The sequence below is a fragment of the Brienomyrus brachyistius genome, chromosome 13 (assembly GCF_023856365.1).
Source record: "Brienomyrus brachyistius isolate T26 chromosome 13, BBRACH_0.4, whole genome shotgun sequence".
NCBI classification, from domain to species: Eukaryota; Metazoa; Chordata; class Actinopteri; order Osteoglossiformes; family Mormyridae; genus Brienomyrus; species Brienomyrus brachyistius.
Genome location: NC_064545.1, coordinates 23,196,615 through 23,224,568, shown reverse-complemented (window position 1 = coordinate 23,224,568; position 27,954 = coordinate 23,196,615). Strand labels below are relative to the sequence as shown.

The window sequence follows — 27,954 nt, the reverse complement described above, 5'->3', positions numbered from 1 at the left end:
AGTCCTTATAAAGACTATAACAGTCGTCCAACGAACACTGAACCTACAGAAGTGGAAACACAAGCTGGACAGACGATTAACTGTAAGGTACACACGCCGTGGGAGAGTTATAAACACTAAGAACGCGCGACAATCGGGCAGGGTGCACACAGCACACAAGCCATAATCTTGAAATACAACTCCTACCCACGAGCATGCCGGGAATGCTAATCCCCGCCGGCGCTACAATATAGTAACCAGTAATCTTACTCATTCACTCATTTATTTACTTGTTTGTTGACGTCCGTTCCGTGCTATGCTCCCTTATACTGTTACCTTATTGTTGTGTTTCTGCTGCTCACTCAAGCCTACACATTAATTCGAAGTAGTAACTCGAGAGCACGAAATACTACAAGATAATATTTTTTTCTACCATGATACTTAGGGGGCTCCGGTAATAAACAATACTCTGTTACATTAAAATCATTTAATGCTACCATAAATAATTTTAAAGAAAAGTTACTCTACACCTAAACTCTACTAATGCTATTTTGCTGAGAATGATTTTTTTGTACCGTGACATCTAATGGTCTCCATAGTAAACTTAAGCTCCTGATAAATTACGTGCAACATTAACGTTCATGTAATACTACACCTGGTGGACAAGTGCATTAAGTTTATTTAAGGGGGCGTATGTACTGAGAGTTCTTATGTAAAGGGAAGTGTAGATACGTGTTGCTCTGGATGTTAGTGGGAAGTTAAGAAATGTCTAGGTAAATGGTGTTTAGGTCTGTAGATTAAGTAAACGTATATCTATTTCATTCGGTGCTTAGGTCAGCAGTGCAGTTACTGCTAAAGGGCTTTAACATGCGCCCCGGGACGGCTTACAGCAACGGACAGCCTATCTCGCGCTCGGAGGCGCAGCCGCGTGACTGGTCTGTCGCGAGCCGCCCAGTTGGAAGCGGCGTTCTGTTGTACCACTTTCCACATTTATCTCTCCTTTTTTCTTGTAAATAACATTCGGCAGCGTATGAAAAATTAGCGTGTATGTTTTTTTTTATGGGATTTTGCTTAAGTGACGCTCGCTTTGAAAAACGCCAGCACTTTTTGCGTTTAAGGTAAGTTAAGGGTTTAGTGGCATGTTAAGCGCTAACGTGGGTGACGCGGTAAGGGAAAAGTCCTTAAAATGTCACTTTGGGCTCTAAGCCGCTGCACTGAAATAGTTCAGTAATCAAGTTAAATATATTTACTGAATGAAATCCCATGTATTTCGGATGAACTTAAGCGTTTAAAAATGTACTCGATTAAAGCATGTATAAGCAACAGCCTTGCACTGTACGAAAGGACAATATTAAATAAGAAGTCTGCAAACTAGGCTTATAAAGGCGGCCGGTTTCAACCCCATAAAGATATTGTTACATTTTATCGAGCAGTTAACTGATTGATTTTAACTATAGGTAGAGGTAGGAAAAGTGGACACCTGTAGTTTCGATAATTATATTAATTATATTAAGCACTCTGGTGGTAATGGTATGTCATATATTAGAGTATCAGTTTCACATTTTAGTGTTAGTGTTTTTAAACAATTGGGCACAAACGAATCAGTGCACATTTTTGACCAAATCGCGTGATACAAAAAACGAGTTTCGTTGCAAAATTTTAATTGCTTATTAGGTTTGTTCGTGTCTGCCTCGCTTTGATGTTGGTTGCCTCTTGCTGAGGATGCGAGGGTGAAGTTATTTAGTATCTTGCTTTGGGATTGTGGTCGTTCTCTGCTATCTTCTTTCTGCCGGCAGAACACGGCATAGTTAAAGGTAGCAGCAGACTCGGACATACCGAACAGGTGAAAGCAGCGTGCTGGCTCTCAGCGTCACCTCGCACTCCAGTCAGGAAGAGCATGCTATAGTAATCTGAAGACAGGACAGGACAGTCAATTATGTAACCATTTATGTAAAGCATCCTTTATTAGGAGACAATCATCATTTGGCAGCCCGATGTTTGCATTTTGCCCAACGTTTGCATCTCCTTTATATGCAAACTGCAGCTGGATATATTGCTCTGAAGAAACTTTTAAAATTCCCATTCCGGGATCATTTTTATTTGAACAAAAGACAACGTTACTCTGACTCTGCAGTGTTATACACTGGAAAAAACAAAGCGAACTTAGAATGCCTACAGGCAAACTGCCACAGCAGTGTGGCCAGGTGTAGTGATGGAAACAAAACATATATAATGTTTGTGCAGAGTTCTAATAAATATTTAAGTCCGATGATGTATGTAATTTATCCTCTCACACTTCTCTACGACGACGCGATGTTGCTACGTTTTGAAATATCAGTGTGATTTTCTCTCAGTTAATACTGTGATATTTAAAAAGCAAGAAAAAAGGAGTTGAAATTTTACCCAAATAAACTATAGCTACATAGTTCTTGTTCTTAGCTACCGATAGAGTCTGTCAAGTAAGTTGGCTTTGTGCCTACAAATCACCTGCTTTTGCTCAAAATCGCCTCTCTGGAATCCAAAATACCGGAATCACGTTGCTTTTTAAAATACCGTCAAAATACTGTATACTTTGATATAATGTCTGTGGATTGTATGAAAAATTAGATACTGCCTAAACCTAATGTCAACCCAGGTGACTCGCAGTCGTCATGTGACAGTTGCCTGTGCATAACACAGTTGCCTGTGCATAACATACAGTGTCAATTGTAACATCCGCGTGGTACAGGCCGATTAGAGTCTGGATTTTGACAGCCTTCCTCCACTATGGCTTAATTGAATGGAATGCGGCTTGGTTTACAGATTTAGATAGAGGGAAGAATGGTTCTCAATGTGATTTCTGTATGTTCAGAAGACTTTTGGATTGGCTTAACACATTCAGAGCTGTCATTTTAACTTAAAATTAGTTCCTGGTCAACCTAGGTCACCCTCTCAGTCCCCCCGCCGTTCAGAGTTATGAAAAACGATCTCGCCTTGTTCTTCATGCAAAGTTTGCGTTTTCCCACATGGAAGTGGCTGATATTTGTATTAAGGTACCATGCATATAGTCTTAAACAAGTGCTGAATATTGAATTGGCTTGCATTAGATTTTATTTTATTTTTTTTAAATATTCACATTAGACTATCCTGGCTATGATGAATGTCTTGTTAGTGCTTGTGTCATGGTTCACAGATATCCATGCTGTAAAATCACTGATAATTCACCAGTTGCTTCTCAAGGCGTACATGTTAACTAAAATATTCACTCTCCTTCTTAAAACAGTGTTCGGCCGATGAGAAAAGCAACTATTGTTTTATTTTTGATTTTAAAATGGTGTATCCAAGTGGCAAATAATTCTAACATAGAAAACCAATCTGATCTTGCGAGTATGATGCGAAAAATAGTTTCTTGATGGCAAACTGCCATTACCAGCCGATTCGAACATGCACCAAGCCTCACTGAACGAGTTTTGGTGAAATTCTCCGTTAATAAATGTTTGGATCAAATCAAAATCAGAAATGAGCTAAATATTTGAGTAAGCACTTTCTTTCCCTCCCCTGCTCCAGGGCTTCTGTTTCCTGGTCCTCAAAGGAATGGGGGATATTGTTGGACTGAAGTCCTTTTTTCGGGGGAAGAATGAAAGCAGTCTGCCTGGTGTCCAGAAACAATGGCTGCCTCGTGGGAAGCCTTTCCTTCCTAGGATTCCAGCAAACTCGGTGATGGAATCCTAGTTAATTTCCATGCGTGTAGATGAGAAGAGTGCCACCGGAGTGGAGCGGTGTATTTTCTTAAATTTGCATCGCATCACAGCTGACCGAGGCTGAAGGACCTCCCTGTTCACATGACATCAGGGAACAAGCTGAGACCACAGACCCTTGTTTCCCCCGCAGCCATCAACATGTAAGTATTACACAGACTTGCCACTCGTGCAGATGTGCCATTTTGATGTGCATTTGTTGTACGAATTGATGATAATGATTCAGCGAAGTCGTCTGCTGTCCATTTCTGTAGATGATACACTTAAGGATGACTTTATTTTAGGAAAACAGACCTAAGTTCCTGTTGTGGTGGCTTGTTTCTGTGTCTGTGTATTTGTAGAGGGGACTTCTGTAACAGCCACTGTTCATTTTTAACACGAAACTCGTAGTCTGCATTCACTTTTATTAGAGAAGTGGCCATTTGTTGATTTGGGAACAACCCGGTTTTGTTTTCATTCAGAGCTAAGAAGTTAGTTAAACCTGAAAGTTATCATTAATATCTGAGTCAACATGGGGCCTGTCTTCAAAGGATAGTCCCCTTTAACAAAAACATGCTTGCGAGAGGAATACACTGTGAATGGTCTGCAAGACAACAGGAAGCTCCTCTGGTCTGTTGCTGCCTTTACCTGTATAACACTGACAAATGAACGTAACATTCTGCCAAGCTGCAGAACACAGACTGCTTTGATGCCTATAGGAGTTCTTAATAGTGGGTTTTAATAAACCATTAGTTGTGTATATTTATTTTGCCAATTTAAAGAGAAACATAGCTGGCATCTCGGACACTTCCATTACAAATTACAGCCAAAAAAAACCTTATCATATGCACATTACAGTAACGTATATTAGGGGGTCTAAAAGCTAATGTTTGGCAAAACCAGCAGTAGTCAGATACGAGACAATTTGTCATATTGTATTTCTAAGTTAAACATCACACAGTTTCATCATTCCAGGGTGAAGTATGTCCATGTAATACTTCATAAACCATAACTCAATGAGAGCAGAACAGCGGCATTTTGCAGGAGCAATTACAAGAACCTTAATTATAGAATTTCGTAGTGTAACTTGATAACTTGTTAAAATAAATAGAATGGACAACCTTGATGGTTTTAGTTATTTATTTTATTAATATAACTTAGATCAGTGTTGTCTTTACCCTCTGTGGTGGCTCTGCGTTTGTGAGATGATGTTTCCTGTGGAATCTGTGGGGCATTTTTAAGGTATAGGCATAACTTATTCGCAGACGATGAAGCTAGCTGCTGCCGTGTCAGATCACATACACGGATTCTGCGCCAGCCAACGCACTTACGCCGGGTTTGTTTATGACATTTAGCAAGAAAACAACATTTTGTTGTTTCCAAACAGGCCTCCAACCGAAGCCGGAGGTGTGGGTGTCTGGTGCCGATATGAAGCAGCCAGTGGCATTTGAATGAGAGGGGAGCAAAATAAAAGCCGTGGAACGTGACTAGGGTTTAATGAAGGTCTAGTGGTCATCAGGGCTGGGTTACTAAAATTACCTAAAAGGGTTTATAGTAGGCTTCTTGTGGTTTGAATATTATTTATGTTGGGTAAGGAGAAGGGAAGGTCTTTCAAAATAAGCTGTTTAAATACCCTTTTAACACTGCGATGAAATATAGAGAGTGTTCTTTAATAAGGGCTGTGAAATGAATCTGTTAAAAATACTGTAATGAGAAGTCTAGTGTATTTGGCATTACATAGTCAGGGGAGGAGAACTTTAAGTTAAAAGTCTTTAAGGTATGATTTAATGGGCAGGGGTCAGGTTCATGTGCTTTGAAAACCAAGAAACAATATGAAGATGATCCACGTCCATACAAAACCCAGACTTGGTTAATCCTGATTAAAGCTGAGTTCTGGAAAGCTTCATAGAACGGGGCTGACAAATATAAGAGCAGGCTTTTCAGACACTTCACGAGGTAAGGTGACTCCACAGTTTCCGTTCCCTTAATGCTTAGCCTAAGGACGAGAAAATGGATTTAAATCTTTGCATATTTGTGCTAATACATATTTTCTCATGTAACAATGATATGGGTTTGTCATATCTGTTAAGTATAGTATTTTGTATTGTGGAAAAAACAAATGTAAAACTGGTTGTTTTCCACATTTGTATAGCTAAACTACTCCCAGGAACTGATGTTACTACTGTGTGAGTATATTGATTTTTACGTAATCCTGCCTCCTCTAATCACCTGTTTGTTTACAACATTATGGTTTGTACATGTGTAATGTGGCTCATTGCAGAATTTTGACCAAACGATCAGCTTGTAGGGTTTTTTTCCTCCCAGGTACTTGGGATGTTTACCATTGGATTTTGATACTGTGTTTTCTTTTTAGCTCATAAATTTGGATATTTCACTAAAGCAACGTACTAAACTGTTTTTGTCTTCTAATGTCTATTTCAGCAAAATGGGACAGTACTTTTTTTAGGGGATTCAGGAGGGGCGTGAAATAAGCACAGGTTGCGGCTGCTAAGCTTCTCACATAATCCAATTTAGTGTTAATATAAAAAATAAAACGATCGTGCATTGGTTGTTAAAGCACACAGTTCATTTAATTAGCTTGGGGGTTGAGGAAGATCTGTTTCTGCACAACTGAATTCAGTACTTGACTGTAACTGCCAAAAGACATCAAACAATGCATTGCATTTGTTGTGTATTATAAACACTACCTTGGAACATTTTGTTACAATGCTGGCTTCCCTTTGTAGTGGGGCTCCAAGGTGTGTTGTCAAACTAGACGGCAGCCACACAGACAGCAAGGCCTGCATGTCCTGGGACTGACTTTCCTTTCCCAGGAGAAAGTTGCATTAATACTTTGTCACCTGTCTTTCCCTCAGAGTGTTGTAGGGCACTGGAAATTCCAGTTTTCTTTATGTGATATCCTCCACAGAATAAGATATTGCTTTTTTTTCCCTTCCTTTTTCCACCTTTTCTGCTCCATTCTCGGCAAAGAAAACTGCTTTTGTCATTGGCTGTTTCTGAGATTGGCTGCTTGCCCCAGCTTTTGTTAGTCATATGAGTTCTATGGCAACTTGACTCGGTTTGGTGATCTTAGAGAAACAAAATGTTGATGTTGTGTGTTTTTCCTCTTGCTGTGTGTGGCTGTCAATACAACAGTCCTCATCTCTGCGTATTGTGTAGAATATGCATCATGCCATCACGCACTGTCTCTCTGTGTTCTGTGACTGTAAAACCACGGTCTGTAACACTGTTCTGTTCCTGTATAACTCTGCACTCTCCCTCTAACCCTGTGCGCTATCACTCTTCGCTATGTCTGCGAAATATAAACGATATATCAGCTTAAAATCATGAAATTTGAATAAGAAAATGAGAAACTTCTATGAACAGTCAATAAGGAACATTGCTTGATAGCATGCACCAGTCTGTCAAATCACAGAATGCAATTCCAACCAATCATATGTTATCTTTTAAAAACGAATGCCTTATGCCAGCAAAATAACAGCAAATATTGCGTTAGTGGAACTTGCCGCATGCTGGTGTTATGGTAATATATAGATGATATCATTTTTTTCAGATCCAATTCCAATCCAACGTCAACAACTGAATAAGGTGCAGTAAAGTGAACAGAAATATTTGTTAAAGTGCAAATTGTGCAATCTGTTGCCAAATTAAGTATAATAAATAAAGTATTACTGTATACCCCAACTAAAAATTTTTATCAAAAAGTACAAAGTCTCAGTACAAAATGTACCGTGGAGCACTTAAGGATTTTAAGTAGTAATTAACTAAACTTTAGAAAGAATGTACGTCTTATACCTATTTTGTATACATTTTACTGTGTTCAGACTAGCGTTACATACATTGCACTCAGATTTGCTTTTTTTCTTCCCTCTGTCATTAAATACACCTTCACATTCACGAGGGATTGGAATGGAAGATCCCTGTGAATGTAAAAAATTTGATAATAATGCTTGTCTCCCTCCTCCCCCACCTTAACCCATAACAGTCTGCTAGTCTGAATAACACAATAAATCTATTAATGACCTATTTCTAAACAAACGGTACTGTACTCTACACTCGGATGATGTCTCGTTTTCAGCAACATACCCGAATTCGGTAAAACAGCTGGACAGTCTTGGTTTTATCAGCTGCTCTCTCCAGTGTTGGTGTAATTCATTAGAAAAGCAGAATGTCCATCACTGCTGATTATGATGGACTCTAACCAGGATTAACCATAGTAAACCCACAATTAACAATGTTTCGTTTTTCTTTCTGGAATGTTATTTACCACCGTAAAAGAAAGCATCCAGCACAACTTTGTTTAATATTTACAATAAAGTTTACCTCCAGGATTTTAAATGCCATTTTGAAAACAGTATTTTTACTGCAATATTTTATTTTAAATGGTGCTAATAGATCCTTAGACTTGTTCGAGTCTGGATATTTTTCACGGTATATTTTCAAAGTCAGGAAGAAAGGTCAGAATTCAGATCGTGGATTGCGATATTTTGTGGGAAGATCATCCACCCCTATGGAGGGATGCGAGCTAAATGATCGTGTGGAAAATATTTTGCCTCATCGCCCAGCCGTTCTTTACACTGAGAACATTGCTGTTGGCTGGAATATCTGTTTTTGGTGGCGATTGCATTTGTATTTCAAATTCTTATTATATCGCCGTTTAATTTATATTTGTCTGTCTAATCAAACACTAAGTTAGACAGTTTAATTCTCAAGGATTTTAACTGAAGTCCCAACATGTTGTACAGATTTGCTTACTATGATATCATTCAGTGCATTGTGAGCTTTAGTCCTACAATCAACAAAGTACATAAAGTTAACTTGATTGAGACTGATTTATAGCGTGATACTCTAACATGATAAAGGTTTTGCTATTAAGCTGTTACAATGTCACGTGCATTTAGCTTTCAGTCTTATCAAAGCTTTACCGTTTATATTTTTTTAATTATGCTAGTGTCTGTTTTTGTGATTATATGCGTTTGTATGTAAGTTTGTGACATGTTTGATATTACACATTTGTACTGTGTCACCACTGGCTCTGATTGTGTGTCTCAGTTGGACTCCTGCCCCCCACAACCCTGGTCAGGGCAAAAGGATGGATGGATAATTTTAAAAACATTGCAAAGGAATGGTTTTCTTTGTATTCTGTGTTAGCATGCTAAGAGGGGTGGGCAGCCGGTCAACCTTGGACTCCCACAGGTTTTTTTTTTTTGTCCCCTTAGTAAGGAGTTCTAGGTTCTTCTTCTCTATTGTCTTCCGGCATTTTTCTTTTTCCTTTTTTTTCCACTGTCCTGAACAATATCCATGAACTGATAATGTACACAGTCTTTTTAAATGCCTTGGGGCAACAATGTTGTGAAAGGCACTATGTAAAAATTAATGATCGTCCCTATTAGAATAACATCCTTACAGTGTCATTATGCAGCCGTCACGATATGTAATATACGGAGAGTAAAGGAAAACTTCATTGCTGACTGAAGCATGATCTTGTTGTGTGCTCTGCGAGGTGGAGTTTGTTGACCCTCTTAGTAGCTGGATCTTACTACTCCAACATGTGATGCTTTCCTATATAGCCTGCATCCTGACTCTGGCCTGATTTTAACTGCTTCGTTGCTCTGAATAAGATGTGGAGTTTCATAATTTACTGTCCAGTTTTTGCCTTCTATCCTTCTGTCCTTCAGTTCTGTCCTCCAAAGCAAAGACAGTCACCATTCGCACAACTCCCCCTTAATTAAGTGTTCTTTACGTTTGTGTTCCCTGCCCTGTTAACACACCCCTGGGCTGAACATATGCAAAAGCTGATTGTTGCTATTTGTGAACATCTTTGTAAGAAGGTTTATATTCACCAGAGACTGTCTTGCACTTCTCCCTTTTTTTCCATGTGTAAAGTAAATGGCTATGCGTGCTTTCCTTTTCACACACATGAAATTGGGTCATGTCCGTCTCTTCTCCCCCCACAGTAAGTTTTGTCAGTGGGAATCGGGGTTTAAAGGCTTAGCTAGGAAAAGACACAGCGAGAATTGCTGAGGATACAGCCGTGGGCTTTAAGCGAAGGCCAAAGGCTCCTCCTCTATTCTGACATGCTTGTTCCCATTATTAGTGTGGATAATACAGGGTATTTGTGCAGCTGGATTTGTGCTGATGTCAGGGTTTTTATTTGGCAGAGTGGATACTAGGAGTATCAATATATGACAGAGAAAACAGAAGGTTGCAAAATTAGGACAGTGGCACAGCATAAAACATACTATTGCTGCAGTGTTGACTGAATGCATTTTTTCTGCTTGTTGCTCTCCAACAGTCTGGGCAGGTGTTACTTGCATGCCAACCCTGTTTAATTTTTTTTCTCTGTGTGGCAAGGCCAAAGACAACCAACGATCACCAGGAGCAGAGCAACGACGTCAGCCCTCTGCCCCTACAAGAATTGACCGAACTACCCAAGGAGGAGGACAGTCCCGGCCCCCCCTCCTTCAGGCAAGGCGTGGTGCCCCCCCCATGGTTGCTAAACAAGGTTTTAAACCCTGGAGAACCTCATGTTGCTACAAGTCAGAGCTTTGCATCGCATAATGGCTAACATGGCTTAGGTGAAATATAGATACTCTAATTATACCTGTAATTATACCTCAATGCCAGGAGTCAAAGTGGCTTAAAAGACAGATTAGAGTTACACAGTGCTGTGTCTAAGACTCCCTGCTTATTCTAACAGGCAGACGGGTGAGCTCTAAAGCATAATTGCAGTTTTTCTCTTTAAACTGAACAAACTGGTTGTAAAGAGAAGGAAAGAAAATCAAACGCATGGAGAAGGGACACCGTAATTCTGAGTGTCTCATGGAATCTCTTAAGCGCTGATTTAAGACTACTGGCCAGCTTTAATAGGTAGTTTGAAAACTAGCATACATTCAGCCTCACAGGGGGTGGGTGAGTAGCTAGTTTTTGAGGAGCTCTGGTCCTTACCAAACTCACCCAATGAAAACTTAACTTAATGTCTTAATTTTTATTGGAGGAATAATAATCTCAACTGGTGCAAAATAATCAAGGAACTTGTCAAGGCATTTATCAGAATGCATATGTTACACGTATATTACAAACGACAAAATGTGCATCACATCTTTCTGTGGGAATGTCACCTTCAGGCTGACGTACACCATTGTTTATTTAGCCACGATAATTTTTGACAGCTTTCCTCAATGTATTGTTATTCATATGAAAGATCTTTTGGCACTCGCGCATTATGCCATTGTGCCAAGATCTTTCACTTTTCAGTTCAGATTCAAGTCTCTCAAGTCTCTGTTTTTTCCAAATAGCTACGTCCCACAGCATCGCTCTGGCACACACCGCTTTTTTAAAAGCGGTTCTCGTCCTGGGCCTTGAGAGCCTTTGTCGCTAGGTTGCTTTCAGTTATCCCCCCCCCTCACCTGGCAATATCTGTCTGAAAGGCAGTTCAGATTTCCAGGCTACTGTCTGCTCCTTCTAAAATGTAAATACACCGGTATGTAGGTAAATGTCTGCCGAAATGCAATGGCTGTAAGGAAACCCAGAGAACCTGTACTGTGACCTTGTGCCCAGGGCATTATCCTTCTGAGTTAACTGTTTTGTTAGCTTCATTATTTTCTTTCTTGAGTTTTCTGTTCAAGTTAATACCTGTTTTCTGCCCTGTTGCTAGGTTTCCATGGAGATGTGCAGTAGTCATGCTTATTCACTGAACCTGTTGATGACTATTATCTTTTACGCATGTTGATGAATTATTTTGCCTGAAGGTCACGATGAGTAAGTGAAGGAGCCTGGTTTGCTCTGGGTTTTCACCTCTCACACATTTATTATTCAGTTTTGTAGATGGAAAATAGCACACGTGATGTGATTATCAGGGTATCCCTTATGCATTTTGGGCCAAGAGATTGTGTAGGATTACCTGGTGATGGGCTCTTTTTTTTTTTTTCCCCCAGACATTTTCTGTGAATTTTTACCACAGTCACTCTCCTGATACTAACCCAGATTAGGTGCGGCCAGTTTTTTCCTGTGTTGCCAGAGAATTCCACACAGACGGCTCAATCCCTAACACTGATTTGCAAGTCTGGGGCCTGTATCACGAAGCCAGATTCCCCGCTTAACTGAATAGCTTGTCTGATTTAAGGTACACCAGTATAAAAGTTCTTTATCTTTGTTCACTTACATTTAACCCAGACTACCTTAAATCTGACAAATCATCCAACTAAGCGATATGGGCCACTTGTATCATAAAGCTTTGTTTCTAAATAAATAGTTACCCAAATATTGTTGCAGGGAAGACGCTTGGTAAGCATAAAGGAGAGGTCTGGGTACCCTCTGGGTGGGACAATGGCACTTGAAACATGCACACTTGTTCACTCGTGCATGCAAAGGGTGCTTTCTGGGTTGGTAACTTACCTGAACTGCATGTGTTTGAACTCTGGTTCCCGTAACTTTGAAGATTCACAATGGAAACATTCAGTGAATTTGTTATGACCATTTATTACATTCTTATTTAGTATAATTTTATGAATAATTATATGAATTAGCGTTTATGCCGTTCAGGGATGGTGGCAAACGTGGACACAGTCGGCAGCAGCCTAACATCTTCATTTTAAATGTGTGTCCTAGTAACAAGAAAAGAAAACATTGTTATTCCACAAGTCCTTTGTTTCTTTCCTTCTGAAAACAGACTTTTTTTCATGGCAGGAGATGAAAGAGTCACACAGCCCAGCTGGTGAAACAACACTGGGAAGTAGGGCCTGTTAGCCAAGCGAGCGCTGCCAGCTTAATTCCCTGCCCTCACAAAAAGCTTGTTTCTGTCTGCTTAATGGCCCCCACTCCCTCCCGTTCCCAGGAGCACTGGTGCTTCTTCACCACCGGGCAGGGTTGTCGCTCCAGAAGAAGATGAGAATGACAGGGGAGCGTTTGGATCCTCACTCCTTGAGGACAGGGCTGACCCCACTCTGTAGAGTCTATGGTCCATTGTTCCTCAGCTCTTGATTTGTTCTTATTATGAAAGAGCCCCTATTGTGTGAGCGTTGGCTGGAGCATGACCTCCAAGCACATTACACCACCTCCCTGTCCCATTCTCTTGCTAGACCCTCTGAGGCTGAGAGGATAGGCTTGGCTGTCCAGAACCAGCTCGACTTCACATTGCCATTTTATAATTGCATTTAATTCATTACACTAACTCTCTTTTCCCACGTGTGATCATAATTTTGGGGAACAATTTAGATTTGAATTGTGGTAGATGAAATCATTCACTATATTGCTAGAATTGTTGGCACTGCCTATGATAAACTCTCCCAGGCAAAAAAAAAAAAAAGACTGCTTAATTCCATTGACGACAGTTTTAATTAGGAGCTGTTCATTAAAGGGAGGAGTTGTAGGTTGGGAGTCCCCACAGAGCTGCAATACTTTCGTCAGCCCAGGCGGGAGCCGGGGGCCCTCTGCAACGTGGCCGGCTGCACAGAGACCTGTTTCTGCCAGCGCACTCACAGAAGAAAGAGGGAACTTCAAGGCAGATGTTTCCTCACAAAACAAAATAGGTGGAGAAGCCGTGATACCATGTCAGTGGATCTGTTACAACTTGCCTTGCGCTGAATGGACTTGAGTATTTCAGGAATGAGGAGTAATGAGAGTTTGTGTACGTTCAAGAGAACCATGACAGAGCTACTGTTCTTCTTGATTTAACTGCATTGTGTGTAAAAGCCACTGGGTGCAGTGATGCCTCTGTTAGTTTGGCGTGTCATGGAGCTTTTGGTCACCCCCCCCCCCCCAGTTGTAGCGATGACAAACGGGCCGACAGCACAACACCAAGCTTCCTTCGGCGTGTATGCGCATGTTCGCATGGCAGGGGCTCCATATGCAGGTATCCATCGATTTGAGTCCAGCTTACGTTCGGGAACTGAGGACATAAGTCAGTCTAGACAATTGAAGGGTGAAACATACATAACATGCAAAATCACACATGTTATACGGTACATGGGAAAAATATAGATTAACATAAGAGCACATTTCTGTTTATCATTGCTGTCAACTGCATACATTGTATAGTAGTAATAGTTAGGTATGTACAAACAGTCCCCAGATTAGATTACGAATTTGTAGGTATGTTGGAAAAATAATAGTATGTATATAACTACAGTAACAATAAAAGTAACTGCATACAGTACTGTACCTCGAGCCGACGAACCACTGAAGCTGCATGAGCATCACATACCTCGTCTGTTCGTTATCAGAAACCATTGTGTTTAACACTAATTTTTAATTTAATAGGCTTTAATGCAGTCCGATAGTACAAGCTGTTTGTAAGTGAGATGTTCTTAACTCTGGGACTGACTATATCGTTTACCGCAATGCGGCTGGCAGCGCTGTCAGTTCGCAATGGTTCCTGCCTCATGCTGCTAACGTCCTGTATGTCTGCTTCGGACGTCTCTTGGTAAATTTTATTTATGGACTTGGGTCCGATGGGATGTTACTCGCTTGGACGTAGGTTGATGGGTGACTGTATCGGGGCATTCATGCTCACTCAGTTCCCTCTATGTCACTCTGCCACCATGGCCTCTTCCTTTGTGCGTGACGAAGGTCCCAGTGCCCGGTGGGAAGTGATGCTTTTGTTTCTGAGTGCAGCCGGGCTCAGGGATGGAGCAGATCGCCTCACCCATCAGTCAGTGGGCTTTTTGGCATTTCGTGTATGTAGGTAATTAAAGTATGCTGTAGATATCAGCACCTGGTAGTTTGAGGCGTGTGCATATACCCTTTCGTATCTGTGGAAAATGACCGCACATGTAATATACATGCAACACATGCACAGCAGTGTAGTTTAAACTTATTACGTACTTTGTGGGAGATGTTGGAGTTTTGCTTTGAATGTCTATACAGTGTTTGTCTGTTGTGGACCGTTTGATAGGCTTATGCTGAGTGAGCGCACGTAAAAACGGTCGTTCTTGGATTTCTGGCTTGCTACTTCCCATTATGTCAGTAGCATTTTACTTTGGATATTATTTTAGAAGCTGTTATAAGGTGCATTTCCATTTTGGATCAAAGGCGGTTAGCACCTGAAAATGTTCGTATTTGGCGATGGAGGCCCCTCCAAGATCTGTCCTGCTCACTGGACATTTAATGGCCTCCTGCCAAGGCATTTTGGGAAAGAGAGAGGAGAGGGAGCTATATCAAAGAGGGAGAGAGTGAGAGAGAGGAGGGGTGCATTGGCTGGCCTCTCACCACACGATTGATGTCCTGATCAGAGGATGCAGTGCTGATTCAGTCATTAACCCCCCCCCCCCCCCCCAGCAAAGACTGGAAAGCCTTAAAGCTGTCTAGAACCTCACAACATGCTTTAATCCATCTGGAGCAGGTTAAGTACTGAGCTCAAGGGCAGAACAGCGGGATGCTTTCTGTACGTAGCACAAATTTTGTACCTTAAACAGCTGTTTGTTGACTAATGTTAGTGGTTCACTGTGATTACTTGGGTAGTTTTTTTTTTTTTTTTTTTTTTTAAAAAAAGCCAACAGGCTCTCAGGCAATGAAGTTTTGGCTCTACAAGCTACTTAATGTGATTGTCCCTCCATAACATTCGGCACCATAAAACCCACCATTCAAAGCAGATTAAATGATGTACATCTTGAGTTTATTCTGCTGCACAGCAATGTCCTCCAGTTCTTTTGTTGATGGGAGTGTACCTATGTGTTTGTATGTGTATGTCCATAAATTTATGCACATAGATATGTCACAAATGTTTTCCTTTTTCATGGGTTTCCAGCCAGTTGACTCGCCTCACTTCCTGTTCCAGATATCAGCTCATTGACGATCTTTCATACGAAGACTTGAAAAAATGTTACCGCGCATCAGTGAGTAGTAGCTGTTGTTTCATGTGATTCATGTTGACAGTTGGAGCATCCCACCATTTTGTAAGATTGTCCTCTTCAGTGCTTGGTGCACCCTGTTACACAATTGGATGTTAATGATCAATCTAGGGCTCATGCTAATGGACCGGTTCAGAATTATGGCTGAAATGAACATGCCATTGTCTGTCTGTGCTGAGACACCATCGGGTAGACCCCAAATAGGTGGCCGTGTAAGTCTCCTGTCACTCTTTGTCACTCATCTCGTGACACACCCCTCTTTCCCCCACCCAGACGGTGAGCAAATACAATTCTCAGTACCACAAGCTGTTCCAGACGGTGCCCAAGGAGGAGACCCTTATGAAAGGTACGAACAAATTCCAGGTTGTTTTCTGTGTACTGTTGGGCTTTATTCAAACAATTTTTCCCCACAAATATAATTTGTTGAGTATCATATCTAGGTAAAATGTATATAACTACAGCAAGCAGTCCCCCTCAGCTGTGCCCCTCCAATGTGACCTGGTGCACATCTTCTTCCCAGTGTACTCATGTGCCCTACTCAGGGACATCCTCCTCCAGGGCCGCCTCTACATCTCCAGGAACTGGCTCTGTTTCTATGCCAACCTCTTTGGCAAGGACATCAAGGTGAGTGGTGCTGTAGCAGTCCCCTGGGGCTCTCATGCTGGCTGACCCCAAGTTTACTACAGTCCCTTGTTGTTAATTCTGCTTCTAATTAACCTCCCAAGAAAGCACCCGGAGTCCTGGCGTTAACCGATAACCCTCAGCTCTCACGGGAGGGGCAGTCACGGTCGAGTAAATGTTGCTGTGTTTAATGGCCCTTTACAGTGACGTTAACATGTACAGACGCTCGGGTTTGGTGGTCTGCCGGAGACAGTGTGTCTAATATTTAATAAGCATGTGGGACTGGCCCTGGGCGAATGACTTCCATTCATGGATTTAATGCATGGCTTGTTCTTGCTGCTAGCTGTCAGGATGGCGCGTCCATAATGGCGGAATTGTGGCTCGGCTCAGACCCAGTGTAGCTACACACACAGAGAGCCGCTTGTCAGCCTGCTGGACGGCAGCCGCACCACGCTTGACATCCTGTCCTGGGAGCTGCCTGGAAGAGGCCATGCTGCTCTGAATGGAGTTCTGTGTCTTTTTGGTGTCCCCTCTGTCAGCAAACATGCTGCCGAGATGCACCTTCTCTAGGGGTCGTGCACACCAAGCGCGAGAACCTGAGCTGAACTGTCACTATCGCACCGAGCGTGTTTACAGTCCAGTTTGCTGTGCGGCGTGGCGCTTCGCTTTGCACGTGTGTTTGTGGTACTCGGCTGACCTCTCCCCTGGAATTCACGAGGCAGCCATTAGCCTTGGTTTCCATCTGGAAGCGTGCCCCATGTTGTGTGGAAGTGGCATGAGCACACCTCTCTCGTTTCCTCGCTCAGGTGGCCATCCCAATCGTCTCTGTGCACGTGGTGAAGAAGCACAAGACAGCTGGCCTGGTGCCCAACGGATTGGCCATCACCTCCGACACGGGTCAGAAGGTGCAGTCCCTCTTGTCTCGTCCGGCTTTTTTCGAGCCTAAAACGCAGAACGAGGCGATGTAGATGGGTCCCGAGGTCACTGCGTGGGCTTGGTGCCGTCGGTGCACCGTCTGCTCAAATCGCTCGTTCTTTATCCTGACATCATTTCACCTCCATGTTGTTGTGGCCACATTGTTGTTTCTTGTTTGTTTTAGGGATTCATCAGAATGGGTGAAGGTTGCGTTTCTTGCCAAGAACTGGACATTTATTAAATTATCTGATTTATTGTATTTTTTTTTTTGATTGGTTAAATTCTTTAGTGTCGTAAGAACAGTTTTGTCATGGTGCTTTTTATACATTTCTATGTAGTTATCTTCTAACTGCTTATTCTGCTCAGGGTTGCAGGGCCGGGGGGTGGAGGCCTAGGGCACTAGACTGTGGACGACCCTAGACGAGATTCCAGCCCGTAGCAATATGCACATACTCATGCTATAGACCAGTGTTTCTCAGTCCAGTCCTTAGGGACCCCAGACCCCAGTTTTTTTTTTTTTCCTTTCGCAGCTCACAACATACCACAGGTACCCATGGCTTCTTGATTGGCTGGCAGCTGGGAAGGAGCTAAACTCTGGACTGTCTGGGGGTCCCCGAGCAATGGGTTAGGAAACACTGCTGCAGACGATTTAGGGATCACTGCATTCCTTTGGACTGGGAGAGGAAGCCCACATAACACAGGGAGAACATGCAAACTTCACACACATATCCCTGTTCAAGACCAGTCTCTGTTTGTAGTCTACAGTAATATTTTTTTTTTTACCCTATTAGCTCACAGGGTTATATAACAGCAGTGCACTCATTTGTCTCCTTTACATTTAGCTCCTATTTTGGTTTTAATACTTATTTAGTGTTGGCACCTTTCCTTGTATTAAGACCGATAACTGAGATTAGTCAGCACCCCATACTGGCTTACTTAATGTAGTGGGAAACAAGCAAGGCTGGTGGAAAACAACCCTTCCTTCCAGACATGAGTATACATGCGGCGATACTACCGTTTAAAGCTAGGACAAATGCAGCATTCGATAACGGCAAATTTCCTGTATGTGTTAGAGCATGTGTGTATAGAAGTGTGTGTGTGTGTGTGTGTGTGTGTGTGTGTGTGTGTGTGTGTGTGTGTGTGTGTGTGTGTGTGTGTGTGTGTGTGTGTGTGTGTGTGTGTGTGTGTGTGTGTGTGTGTGTGTGTGTGTGTGTAAGCATGTAGATGATGGCCCTGAGATGATACCTCTGCTCCTTCCCTCAGTATGTGTTCGTGTCCCTAATGTCCCGGGACAGCGTGTATGATGTGCTTCAGAAAATCTGCACACACCTGCAGGTGAGTAACCCACACCCCCCTCTCCCTTGCTCAACCCCAGGCTGGCATGCCTCCCTCCCACTGTGATTTTTTCCACTATGTGCACACGCATATCAGTGTCACCCGCATGCTTGGCACGTCATGGGTGGAGTGTAATGGGCCTTTTAAATGACAGATAGTTATTTAAAATGGTGGGATTAACTTGGTTTTCTTGCTGTATGGGGTGCTTAAGGTAATGAACAATGCAGTGCACAATTCAGTAGAGTAACAGTGCATTGTGTTTACCACAGTGAATTTGGCAGCAAGATCCGTGTGTGTACAATAATAGCAGTTGCACAATGCAGTGCAACATGGTTTGATGTGCTGTAGTTAGTGCTACTTGGATTATGCTGGACTGCTTCCATGCTCAGAGCTGAGGCTGCTGGGAAACGATGTCCTCTCCTGACCTCTGACGTGTTACTCTTCCCCCCCCCCCCCCCCCCCCCGCCCTTTACTCTGCTTCATAGGTCAATAGCAAGAAAAGCCTTGGTGTGAAGCAGTATATGGAGGAACCCAGCTCATTGTCAATGGTGAGCCCATAGCAACACTGACTGTACACTAGTGTCGCTTTCACATAACATTAAGTGCTCATGCTAATACTCACATTACAGAACTGTATGATTGCCGGACAAGTGTAGCAGTTATGTTGTATTAATGATCTGGCAGTACTGTACCTCACCTTGCCCTACTGCTGTGGTAATTGATGGCAAGGGGGCATAGAGGGTGAGGCGCTGCACTGAATGAAAAGCTTAAACATACATTTCTTTGGATAATCATCGACACATCCTTTGAATGTACATGTTAAACTGTCATTAGGTTCATTATGTTAAATAATTACATGTATTTCCATCACAGATATGTTATATAATGATGGTCTCTTCCATTGTGGCTTAGGATGAATTTCCAACCCCGGATGAATTCCCAGCAACGGATTCGTTCCCATCGGTCCTCAAGTGGAGGCGTAAGGCATCAGTGGTGGCCACGTCGTCCTCACTGCCGGACCTCCTGGGAAGCTCTTCTAGCAACCTCAGTGCCGTGGACGCCTCCTTCCAGGCCGACACGCCACTGCAGGGTGAGCGCACGTTGCTCGTCAAATATGCCTCATCCTAATAGGATCCACAAAAAATCTGTAATATGCGTGTTTTTCCTGTTAATATGCTTCTTCGTGAGATTAGATACAGCTTCATTGAGCTTTGAATTGTTGTTGTCCAAGAGCTTAATAAAAATGACTCCCAGCAGAATAGCCACCCCTCTCCAGAAAAGAAATTATAGGTTGTACATGTAAGGTCAATGCTGCGTTATAAAGATGGAAGGTAGGTAATGTATGGGTTGAAGATCATGACTGACGAAGGACAGTTGGGTTAGTGTCCTCGGGAGTTGGGTGTGGTTCTGGACATGGAGACTGGAAGCATTGAACAGAGCAATGGCAGGAGGCTTAAAGGTTTGTCTGAATGGTTCAGTTGTGCATTTTTGGGAGATGAGACTATGCCTGGAGGTGATCCTTGATTGTACCAGCTCTCACAAAAGAGCTGTTTTTCTGAAGACAGCTTGGAAGCCTTTATTCCTGCTGCTACCATTTCCAATGAGTGCAGACTTGGCCATGTGACAAAGCAAGCTTTCCTATAAAGTTCATTCAGCCTTCTGGCCTCTTTTGTGTTCTTTCTAGATGTTACCCCAAGGAAACGGCAGTAAAGAACATGACACTGCCTATGTCATCTTGGTAAAATATTTTAGTGTCCTCAAGAAAAACCTCGTTCCGTGTTGTCATGCAAGTTCATCCTGTCATTGTAGTGATCCAGGTATCTGCGAAATCCTCAACAGGTATCACCTTGGAGCTTCTCCAGCCTTTCCTTCATCGCGAAAGCCTTCTTATTGCAGGCCGTGTTGATATTCTTTGTGAATTCACAGACGTGTTATTTTGGAAACAGCAGACTCTTTTATGGGTAATATTTCCATCTGCGCAAAAGTTGACTTGCAGTGTGAGAGCCCATTGATGTCTGCATGATACAGTCCACAAAACCAGCTCTAGTCTGTCACCTAGAACTCTTTCTGCTGAGCCTCTCATTTCTTATAACCTCACCCTTGCAGTGTTTATGGTGGAGTGCTGCCACTGATCAAGGAGTTGTATTTGGTGAGAAGGCGTTCAAAGTTGCGATCTGACTGGCCAGTGGGGTAAGAGGGCAACAAATCTCTGCATTCTTTTTGTTTGCATAAAACGAGTGTAAAGTCCTGTCTTGAGCTCACATGTTGAGCCTGCGTAAGCTGTTGGTGGACTGCAAACAACAATAGCAACCACATGTGAGGACTTGCAGCTCAGTGTGTGGGCAGCAGATTTGCTCTCTCACAGTCACATGCTGTGACTGGGATTACACCAGTGTGGCTTAACGGCAGCTATTGCACCCCTTCCACCTTTCCGCCACCTTCATTCCTGTCAGTGTCACATGAGCTGGAAGCTCCCCAGCGCGATGGCAGAGTGCAGCCAACCAAGATTCAGGGGAGGGCTTTACGCTGTATTCCTGTTCATCCGATTGGCTCTTCCTCAAGGTGGAGAGCCTGCCCATTTTCCTCTGAAGTGATCTAATTCTCACCAAAGTCACTGTAGGCAGGTTGTGCTTGCAGCTGTTTCTCTCCTCTCAGAGGACACCAACCCAGCACTCATTGACAGCTATGCTGTCTTGTTTTCTCTGCACTAAATTAGATACAAGCATGCGTCTCTCTCACTGTACCACCAGCATTGTACCGTAGGCTTTGTTTATGTATTATATATTTCTTTCCTTGAGGGGGTGCTGTTGGGCCGATTGCTTCAGCACCTGACTGCCAACTGTGATGGGATGCCCCTCTGTTTTGGGGCCAATGTCAGGGGCAGTGAGCTCCCATCTGTTAATTATGCTGTTGGAGTAAACTGAATGAAAATACCCTAAGTGTAGTTAAAACTAGAGAATTAAAGAATGAAGGAAAGTTGCAAAAGAAGCTAGAAAAAGGGAAAACAGCTGTTGGATATAACTATGAATTGTTGCAATGGTAAATTATGATTTGTGTGTAAATTTTAAATTGAGTTTTTGTTGTTTAAAATGTTACTTTATCTGTAATAGTTGCATATTTTGAACGATAGATGGAGTACTTTCTGATTATTTACAGCATATAGGCATTTAAGCAGGACAGAGGAGAGCTTTTCTGTTTTCTGGAAGGTTATCTAGTTCGACAGGTATAATTTAGGGCTGTAGTGGACCTTGTTCTGTATGCTAAAGAAAGGTGTTTCTCCTGAATGAACTCCTGCATAAATACAGAAACGGTCTTGGGTGATGATGATGATGATGATGATGGTGGTCTGTAAGTCAGTCGCTGTGGTGTGGTGTTGGTGTCATCCAGAATTTCCAAGAAGTGCTGTCGGGTGCCTTCATGAGAATTTCATCTCCCCTCACTACATCTCTGCAGAGAGAGGTCTCAACAAGGAGAAGCCGCTTCTGGCTGAGCCCATCCCAGAACTGGGTCAGATGGAGTACCAGCTGCTCAGGTTGTTCATCCTGCTGTAAGTGCTGCCAAGCCTGCCTGTTTGCCCAGCTTGAGCTGGACCCACTCGTGTTCAGATGATAGGCAGCTTGCCTGTGTCCTGCTCGTGACCTCAGCAGGGGAATGGTGACTGTCATTAATCTGGGAGTGTAGCTGCAGTTCTTATGGTCAGTCACCCGTGGTGCATTATGCAGGAGACTATTGATGTCATCATCGTTAGAATCAGTGCACTTGTGCATCTTTGCACAGGTGATGTGTTCCGTAAGTGTTTATGAAATATTACAAGCCAAACTGGCAACAGGGTACTTGCAAAGAAAGTAAGAAATCGCATTTTTTAATTAATACGTCATTTTTATCATCTATTGGTATAATCATGGCACTATAGCTAATGCCGAAACAGCGAATGTTGAGTAGCGTCTTGCCTCCATCTAGTGTACAAAGTGTGAACTTCATCCCCTGATTGAATGTACTTTTCCATACCTTTTATGGTGATTAAGTGTTTTCTTCCTATGTGAGCTTATTTTGCACTTGCTTGTGAAATCTTAGTGGGGATCGACAGAGAGGCTCGCATCATCACCTTCCCTCTCCTGCCCCTTCTGTCCCTCAGCATCATCCTGCTCGTCGTGTCTTCTTGCTACCTGGCCTTCCGCGTCTGCTGCCTGGAGCAGCAGCTCTCTTTCCTCAGTACGCACCCTAGCCTGCCTGTCAGAGAGAGGTGAGCAGTGTGTCTCTGCTAGTGTCCGGTTAGATATCCTCGCATCTGTCCCCTGATTTTTTGGATGCAAAACTCCACTCACAGCAGCTGGATTCCTCCTGTTATCCGGCAGTAACACTGGGGAAAAGAGCTGGATAGTTTATTTTATGAGGAAGAAGCTTTAAATGTTCCAGAACTTTCCTTGCCATTTTAACTGTGCTTTGAACAAAGCATTTGTTCATCTCTTCTGGAAAAATGGCCATATTTGAGTGCATTGAGGTATTTTATGGTTTAGAACTTTCCTGTATGCAGTGGTAAGGTAATCATAACAATGTTTCTGCTTTTTGTCACATTCCAGTATGTCCTGGGCTGATCGCAGATGCTGGGATCTGTGTTTGTTTCCCCTGTTAGGTAACTGCCAGTGTCCTGACTAGGGGGCAGGCCACGACCAACACAAGCCACTGCTTCCCCCCCTGCTGTCACCTCAAAACTCCATCAACTGACTTAATTTCTGTGTTGAGTTTGCACAAGACTGGAGCGAGCATGGAATAAAAACCATTGGCTGGTTTGTCCAGAACAAGTATTGGGGGTGATGGAGGAAATCGAAGGAAAATAAACACACTGCGCAGTGTGTTCGACGGCCGGCAGCAAGGCTGAGCTGCTCTAGCAGCCAAACACAGGGGTGGAATGTTAACGTGGCCTCTCTCCTCTTCACAAATCTTCAACCTCCAAATCTCCAGTGTCACAGAGCTGGCCAACCAAGCACCGGCTTTCATCCCTTCTTTCTGTTCCGCTTTTCTGAAGCACGTTATCAAGGGTTCTCAACCAACAGGCCAAACCTATTTTAATTCCTTATTTTCCATATGTAGCTCCATCGGTCTGGAGAAAATTCTTCTTTTTTTTATGAGGGCTTTCATAAAGCCAAACAACTGTCAGAGGAACACTCTCATCCTAACAGAAAGCATTGTAAGCTGCAGCTGTTCACCTGGTGGGTGTATGTTCTGAACCTTCGAAAGACCCTCCATATCTCTTTAGATTCCAGTGTAATCATAACTCCTCCCACCTAACCTTAACTACTGATTCTGCCGCTCACTTGCATGCAAGTGATTGGTCGCACAATCCTATGCATCCTGGCCAGACTGTCAATGGGCAGCACCTTGGTGGACATCAGCTGCCATGTCTTTGTGCTAGCTTTGTGGTTTTGATGACTAACTGCTTTTTTGGACTTTTCAGTGTTTGTCATTATATGTAACTTCAGACCAGGATAAAAAAAAAAAAACAAAGCACCTACTCTGATTACAGGTTTTCATCTACTCCTTTTCTGTGAATCATCTATGGGCCGTGAATCATACCTGTAACTTCAGGGGTTAAAGGCCCCTGTTAGCATTAAGAATATGTATTTCAAAAGCCCAATGTTTGCCCAGAATATCTGCGCATTTGGTAATGACGGGCATTATCTTATTACTGTATCTTTGCACAAATCCTCCACTTTATGGAAACAAAGGCATGGCATGTAGGTCCATTGTTGCAGAGAAGTCAGCTTTCTTATGTGGAGGGAACACAAGTGTAATTGACTGAATTATGTATATAACTGAGCAAATCCAAGGCGAATGGCTGGATTGTGATCAAGTTGAGTTTGTTAGCCCGCTGAGGGGACTACAGTGTAGCACACAAAGTTCACTTAAAGGTTACTTCTGTGTTAGATTTGTACTGGAGAAAATTAAAATGCATAGTGGAAGTACTTGAGTATGTTTCAAATTTCAGTTTGGAGCATTACGGTAAAGACAAGGGTTTCATTTTCAGTTGTCCAGTGGAAGTTCTGATTTTTGTAGAGGCACCTCTCCACTAGATGTGAAGTGCACGGTGGCCAGATAGAGCATTATTAACTATACTTTGTATTTATTAGTATCGCGATCTGAAAGTAGGGAGCGACATCTGTCACTTTGCTTTAATCAGCCCGCTGCGGAATGACCATCATACCAGTCCCAGTCTGCTTGACTTCAGGTTGATAGTTCTTAATAAACAACTTGTTCAGACCACACTGTGCTCGATTTTAAACTTTTATTACTCGTCTTCAACCTCTGGATTCTGCTTTTTCTCTTATCAGACCTTTATGTACTCAGTGGCCACTTTATTAGGTACACTTAGCTAGTACTGGACAGGACCCACTTTTCCAGAGTTGCTTCGAAGGTAGAGGTAAGGCATTGTACACACCTCTGATGTACCAAACTTATTTTTTTGCTCTTGTGGGCTTTGCCGTTAATAAGGTGTTTTTATAGCCACAGACCTGCTGCTGACTGGATGTGTTATGTTCATCACACCATCCTCTGTGAACCCTTCACACTGTAGTGGCTGCTTCTGGGATGCTAGAACCACCACGTCTGGCACAATCTGATCCTGTCTGTGCGCTTGCGAGTTGCAGACACGTAATTTACTCAGAAGTGTACCTACTAATGTGGCACTGGGTGCAGGTTGAAAGTGCGTACATATCTGGGTTTCTGACTGATGTTCCGAGGCAGAAAGACAAATGACATTGGCCTTGGAGGATTCCAACTTTGGAGAAAGAGGAGGAAGATGTAACTCAAGCAATCCAGAAGGTGATGGACAGCTGTGCTTGTTGTGCTTGTAGTACTTATATAATGAGATGAAGCTTTGAGTGGAAAAGCTGTACAAGATTTATCCATATTCCTACCTGGGCTGCCCACAAGTTACTCTCAGTGTCAGACTTCGTTCCACCACAGCTTTAAAGTCAGGTGTATTTCCACAGAAACTGAGGATGGATTTAGCATCAAGTAGCAGACCTGACAGTGCTTCTGGGAAATTTGACATTCGTATGGTGAAACTGGGGGGATTGTTTTTAAGACAAAGAAGATAATTTTAGATTGTATTAGAATTGGCACTTGTTTTTCTGTTGTTTTCAGAGCTACTGCCTGAAAACCTTCTGTATGTAAATACGAACATAACAGTAGTTGATATGCAAACCTTAACAATATACAGTCAGTCCTGCCACAATGCTTCATGTCACACCGCGAATCTGTTCCAACACGATTGATGTATTAGCACCCCAGTGCAATGTAAAGTGGAATCATGTTGGTATTTCTGATATTTTCAGTCGGAGCGAAAGCACTCTGCGAACTACAAATCGATGTGGATTTAACCGGAAACGCTACCTGCACCACGCAAAACGGCCTTCCAAGTCAACGATACATCCAATTCGTGAACGTATCAAGCAAATAGTTCTTTTCAGTGAATTTGTCGAACTCGTTATAAATAGAGAAATACCATTGTAAGTGGAAAGTAAAATACTAGCAAGCGAAAACTATTTTATTATGCATTAAGAAATTGTGGTTTAAATGAGTGTAAAGTACTTAAACGACAAACGTTTCTCCGTATAACATAATGGGTATGTTATGTCGATTTGTTTGCATAATTTGATCACGTCATGCTGGGGACGAGACTGCGGTCACGCCATTCGCACGTAGTGCATCTGTGCTGAATACTACGGTGGTATTTTTACTCGTTCAGATCTTTGCAATGAGGCGTAATGTCTCCCATTCCATCTCGAGAATGTTCTTCTATGCCCGACAAGTAGCCACACAAAGTTTCATCTAATTCTACAGTGGAGTTTAGCTGTCAATGTGCTCAAAACGACCTTGGTGTTTATTCTCTACCCCCTCTACACACAACTTGGTACCTACGCTGAACAGCTTTTGTTTGCACTGTTTGCTCGTTAGTTTGCACCAACTGCGTATTTTGCACATTGTATATCTTCTGTTTCCACTCGTATCATTGCATCTTGTAATATTTCCCAGCACAATCAGGCTGTACTTCCTCTCTGCACATTAAGCCACGGAATCATACTTCACACTTATATTCATATCTACAATTTATTATAATTTGTTTTTATGTTTCTAGGTTGCACCTGGGTAGTTAACTGCATTTCACTGGCTATGCACCTGTACTCGGCACTCTGACAATAAAGCTGAATCTTATGGTCTTTCAAACCTGTATACTGGAGTAGCAAATGCTTGTAAATACCCCTGAGTCATCATGAAAGGCTTTTCTCGCTATAACATGATGCTTATCTCCCCACATATGTCATTATGGGTTGAATGGACGCCTTGAACAGTGAGTACATATCACAGGGGGCAGTAAAGTTCCATGCGTGGCAGTGTATGGCCCAGCCAGTTAGAACACTGCCTGTGTTCGGATGGTCACAAGTTCAAATCCCCGGGTTGGCAGACTCTATCACCTTTGGGCCCCTGAGCAAGACCCTTGATTCCCAGTTACTCCAGGAACTGTCTGTCCCTGCCTTCTCAATTCTATTTCACTTTGGATGAAGGCAGCTGCTAAATAAATGAAGATATAAGTACGGACGGAGTTAGGCCGGCTGGGGAAGACGTTTCCCATGTGGTACAGTTCAGCTACAGCAGGGTGGAGGCCTGGTTTGTGCAAATTTGAATTATAATCTTGATCAAGTTTTGGTATTTTATTGTCTATGTCACACAGGGCACATTAATGCAAATGAAATATTGAGCACTTTTTGCAATAAAGAGCAGATTCAGCCGATGGATGTTTTAAACTCCTCATCTCCAGCTCATAATACTTCAAGTGGGGCTAAATGCTAACTGATGATCTATATCCTTTCAGTATTGTTTGTATTCACATACATACATCCATCTTGATCCACTTATCCTGCTCAGGGTTGCGGGGAGGCCCGGAGCCCATCTCACACACAAACACACACACACACTATGGGTAATTTAACCCATAATTTATGTCTTTGGACTGTGGGAAGAAACCAGAATATCTGATGGAAACAAGCGCAATGCAGGGAGATAGAGGTGGATCGTTCAGACCTGGAAAATAAAACTCCAGACCAGGATTTCGTTTCAGCCAACCAGTTGAGTATGAAGAGTCACGGAGTTCTCAACAGATTGGTTGAAACAAACTCTTGGTCTGGATTTTTACTTTGTGGACCTGAACTATCCATCTTTGTGTGGAGAAAATGTTTTGTGTAACCTGGATTTTCTGAAGAGGGGAAAAAAACCTTATTGATAGTATTATCAAAGGGCAGATGCAGTTTTTACATTTAGCCACTAGGGGGTGCCCCAGGATTTGAATGGTAACCTGGCCAGACCGAGTGATGTAATGAGTAGTGTAATAAGGTGTGGTATGTTAGTGTTAGTCTCCACGGAGAAGAGCCGAGCCATCGGCAGCTCCAGATGTCAAGTGCATAATATTAGGTGTAATATAGATTATTACACCTGTAAAATGTAAATGTCTGTCCAGAATC

At 42.6% G+C, this 27,954-nt stretch overlaps 1 protein-coding gene across 4 annotated transcripts; it reads left to right on the top strand.

Annotated features, from left to right (window-relative positions):
* The first annotated feature begins 565 nt into the window (after nucleotides 1-565).
* LOC125706911 (GRAM domain-containing protein 2A-like) lies at nucleotides 566-26,668 on the top strand. Of its 4 annotated transcripts, none has more exons than XM_048973780.1 (13): nucleotides 566-1,097; nucleotides 3,526-3,859; nucleotides 10,071-10,184; nucleotides 15,463-15,550; nucleotides 15,839-15,911; nucleotides 16,086-16,189; nucleotides 16,993-17,091; nucleotides 18,365-18,436; nucleotides 18,922-18,984; nucleotides 19,349-19,526; nucleotides 21,890-21,983; nucleotides 22,511-22,679; nucleotides 23,070-26,668. In XM_048973780.1, the coding sequence occupies exons 2-12, from the start codon at nucleotides 3,801-3,803 to the stop codon at nucleotides 22,659-22,661; spliced, it is 1,095 nt and encodes a 364-aa protein (XP_048829737.1). In that variant the 5' UTR covers nucleotides 566-1,097; nucleotides 3,526-3,800; the 3' UTR covers nucleotides 22,662-22,679; nucleotides 23,070-26,668. The 4 variants fall into 4 exon arrangements, with proteins under 4 accessions (XP_048829737.1, XP_048829738.1, XP_048829739.1 ...); XM_048973781.1 differs by having other exon boundaries at nucleotides 577-1,097; nucleotides 15,493-15,550; XM_048973782.1 differs by having other exon boundaries at nucleotides 585-1,097; nucleotides 22,572-22,679.
* The last annotated feature ends 1,286 nt before the right edge of the window (nucleotides 26,669-27,954 follow it).